Source organism: Ipomoea nil, unplaced genomic scaffold, assembly GCF_001879475.1.
Source record: "Ipomoea nil cultivar Tokyo-kokei standard unplaced genomic scaffold, Asagao_1.1 scaffold1043, whole genome shotgun sequence".
NCBI classification, from domain to species: Eukaryota; Viridiplantae; Streptophyta; class Magnoliopsida; order Solanales; family Convolvulaceae; genus Ipomoea; species Ipomoea nil.
In genome coordinates this window covers 10,369,294-10,373,435 of record NW_017617471.1, presented here as the reverse complement: position 1 = coordinate 10,373,435, position 4,142 = coordinate 10,369,294, and the positions used below count along the sequence as shown (strand labels likewise).

Below are 4,142 nucleotides of genomic sequence, written 5' to 3'. Positions count from 1 at the left end.
TAAATCTAATAAAGATGAGTAATAACAAAATTGTAGATATTACTAGTTCTTTAAGCTTTATTATATATATAATAATAATATAATAATATTTTATATGATTATATCATAAAATGAGAAAGGTCACAACGTGCATCCGTGATTTAATGGATAGTTTGCTTCCATATTGACAAAAGAAAATTTTCACTAACTTAGCATCAGCCTCCAAATATCTATTTTTACAATCATATATCAATTGGCCTATTAGCTCAGTTGGTTAGAGCGTTGTGCTAATAACGCGAAGGTTGCAGGTTCGAGACCTATATGGGCCAATTTCGAAAGAAATATTTTCCGCCGGCGTTTTATTGAACCAACAAGCCACTACCACATTCATCAAACACTTGATAAGTCAACACTAAGCATTTTCTCCACACATACATTGCACAATTGCATATTTCACTTTGCAAATGAGACTCACAACACTAAATAGCTATACCAAATTAGGAATGCCATCCATCCCTTTGTAGGCAGATGGAAACTCCTTGTCAAATGCTTTTGTGGAGGGAAGAAGCAAGATGGGCAATGCATCCCTCGGCTACTCTTAGCTTGCAGATGAGCAGAAACAGCAACTGCATTGTCTGCATACGATGACCCCGGGCAGAAATCTAGGAGAAAGGAAACTTTGCTGCTCTAACGCACATCTCCATAAAAACTCTTTCACTCTTGAACCTCCTGCCTTCTCGGAGGGTCTAGTAATTGTCGGTGAACTCATACTTGCAGTTCTTAAAAGACTGCGGAATTCTGATAAGCTTATTTTCCCATCTTTGTCGATGTCTACTTCCTCTAGAAGTGGGTCTATGGAGCCTTTTAAGCCCGTATGCTGCAACACATTATTATTGTAATTAAACAGACATCCAAAAGCATGTCATGGATTGTTCACCTACATTACTATTCCCTGTTTTGAACTCAGAGAGAGTGCATCTCATCTTAAAGTTTCTAAAAGTGTGCCAAGTAAGCATCTTTTCATTTTTCTTTTAATCGAGATTGACACGTGAAATATATAAACAAAAAATATGGAAATGAACGTAGATCCTAAACTGCTATTTAAAACCGAACTACACTTTAATTTATTTATCCTCTGTATGTGGTTCCTGAATATTAAAAGCTGCATTGTTTTAGAACCTTTAGGCAAAAACAATGAAGGCTAGGAAATTTCCTTTTTTCCGTGGGGTGGGGGGTGGTATGCTCTAAATCTTGCAAAGTAGAGGAGCAAGCATATGCACTTATTAACCAGTCAAGAATAAAATGCTGACCATTTTAAGTTCTTCGGGAGTAATAAATCCATCTCTATGACTCTATCAACATCAAATTTCTGAAAAGCAGCTTGTGATCTTTGCAGCTGTTTTTCTGAGTTGTGTTCCTCCATCTGATGAACATGTAAAGTGGCAGCAACAAACTCGGGGAAATCTATGAAACCATCAGTATTGACATCAATCTGCAAAGCAAATGCCTTTTCATGAAATGTAACTTTTGAAACCAAGAGTTACAGTAACACCATGTTGGCACAACAGTTCAAACTCCAAGCTAGATTTCAGAGCCCTTATCACCAATAATCACCACAAGAGCATTTCCCATTCCTAAAGTGGTGGAACCGATTGACATCTCTCACAATAATCTCTCGCTGCACTATTTGTGATATGTATTTGGTAACCATATGGCAGTCATTACAGACCCGAAGATTTTTCGTCAAGCGAATCACACTTCCTGCTGGTGTGCTTAATAGTCCAAATGCAATTGCCGATCTCTCACTATGTCCCCATAGTAATTTCACTTTCATCTTTTCATCAACATCACGGAGAACACAGCTTGTATCAGGTACATATCCACAAGCTTCAATCTCGGATTTTAAAGCTTCTAAGAACTTATGAATTTCTTGCCAGTTTGGATGTGAATCATCCCCTGCAAAGAAAGTGTGGACCCGGTTATGTATTTCAATTGAACTGTATCCTGGAATTTTTTTTAATCTGCGAAACCTCATCATGCTCCGAATATAATCTACTATATCCCATCTCCTTACTTCAGCATATATATTTGATAACAAAACATATATACCAGGGTTTGTGGAATCTAGGTGAAGCAATTTATCAGCAGTTCTCAAGCCGATATCAATGTTCTTGTGGTAACGACACCCATTGAGTAAAGCTTCAAGAACAGCAGTACCTGGCTCAGAAGGCATTTTTCTAATAAATGCTTCTGCATCTTTAAGACGCCCAGCCCGACTAAGAAGATCGACAAAACAAGCATAATGCTTTTCAGATGGCTTCATATTATGTTCTCTTTTCATCTTCTCAAACAAATCAATACCCTCTTCTACAAGCCCAGAATGACTGCAAGCAGCTAGAAGAGCAACAAATGTAGTTTGATTTGGAGCGACTCCCTGACGCATCATTTGGTCATACATGCTTAAAGCTTGGTGGCCAAAACCATGAACACCATAGCCTGTAATCATAGAGTTCCACAAAATAACATCACCAGAATTGGACACAGTATTGAATACCCTTTCTGCTAAACTTAGTTTACCACATTTGGCATACATATCAATAAGGGCTGTCATGTTAACAACATCAAAACAAAACCCCAATCGAAGTAGATTAGCATGAACACTTTTTCCTTTCTTCAAGGACCCCAAATGGGCACAACAGTAGACTAAAGCAACCAGAGTAACAGAATTAGCAACAACTTTCTCTTCCTGCATCTGATGGAATAGTTTCAAGGCATCCTCAGCTTTTCCATTTTGAGCTAATCCAACAAGCAAAGCAGTCCATGTAATAACATTTTTGCCTTTCATAGGAGTAAAAACATAATTTGCCTTGTCAAGTTCTCCACATTTTGCATATAAATCCACAAGTACTGTAGATAGAATATCATTCGAGTCTAGGCTCCGTCTTAAAATGCAAGCATGAAGTATCTTTCCACCTCCTAAATCAGCCACTTGTGAGCAACCTTGAAGAAGGCTAACAAGAGTTCCGGAATCAAAAGCAATCCCATGACATACTAATTCATGAAAATATTCAAGTGATTTATGAACCAAGTTATTCTGAACACATCCCGAAATCATCACATTCCAGGATACCAAAGTTCTAGTAGGCATCCTATTAAATACAAGAGAAGAACTTTCAAGGTCACCCATCTTATTATACATATTAATCAAGGAGGTTAGAACAGTGACATCATTCCCCATTCCCAACTCAACAACAAGTCCATGACCACATTGTCCAATCCTTATACACCCCATTCCCTCACACGCCTGAATCAAGTTCACCATAGTGACAGTACTAGGTCTAATGTTACACCTACGCATAACAAAAAACAGTCGAAAAACCTTATTGAATTGACTGGTTCTCACATATCCTCCCATCATTGAATTCCAGCACACAACGTCCTTACTTCCCATCTTATCGAACAATCTTTGTGCATCATCAATGTGGTCAAATTTCACCAAGAAACTTAACATAGAACTTCCAAAAAACCGATCATTTTGCATCCCACAATCCAGACCCCTCCTAACAATTTCCATCCCAGTCTCATAATCCGGTAAGGCACTGCACGCCTTGAGCGTGAACGTGCATGTGCAACCATCAATCCTTAAATCTAGCGTACCCATCATTCGAAACAGCTCAACCACCTTACAGTATTGCCCCCACTTCAGAAATCCATTCATCATGGCATTGCAGAGAAATACTTCTGGCTTAGTAAATTGATCGAACACATAGCGGGCAGTTTCAAGGGAGCCCAACTCAGCGTACGCCTTAACAAGCATCGTAGCTAGAAATTGGTCAGTGGATAAGGAATTTACAACAATCTGTGCATGAATTGATGTGACCCAGAAAATGTCTTTCGAGAATTGTTGTAAGAGCGACAGAAGCAGCCCGTTAGAGACGGTTTGAGGTGGGAGAAAATGATGGGTATCGAGCACTGAGGAGTGGTTTGAGAATGAGGAAACGGAGAGGGTTAGAAGAGGCTTCATGTGAGCGAGACATCTGTTTTCAAGAATTGAAGGAAACTTGACGACATGGGAAAGAAGTTTCATTTCAAACAGTTTGTAACGACTAACGATTAGACGGCCCGGCGAAAAAGCACACATATCATTTTCATTTTTCAACATT

General features: G+C 38.8%; 1 protein-coding gene and 1 non-coding gene across 3 annotated transcripts; one reads left to right on the top strand and one right to left on the bottom strand.

Annotated features, from left to right (window-relative positions):
* The first annotated feature begins 234 nt into the window (after positions 1–234).
* On the top strand, positions 235–308 carry TRNAI-AAU. The gene has a single exon. It is a non-coding gene; the product is annotated as a tRNA-Ile (tRNA).
* A 62-nt stretch (positions 309–370) lies between these two features.
* Positions 371–4,142, bottom strand: LOC109181026 (pentatricopeptide repeat-containing protein At3g12770-like). 2 transcript variants are annotated; one of them, XM_019330777.1, is made up of 3 exons: positions 2,089–4,142; positions 1,290–1,935; positions 371–856 (listed from the first exon to the last, which is right to left on the bottom strand). In XM_019330777.1, the coding sequence occupies exons 1-2, from the start codon at positions 4,139–4,141 to the stop codon at positions 1,580–1,582; spliced, it is 2,409 nt and encodes an 802-aa protein (XP_019186322.1). In that variant the 5' UTR covers position 4,142; the 3' UTR covers positions 371–856; positions 1,290–1,579. The 2 variants fall into 2 exon arrangements, with proteins under 2 accessions (XP_019186322.1, XP_019186321.1); XM_019330776.1 differs by having other exon boundaries at positions 1,290–4,142.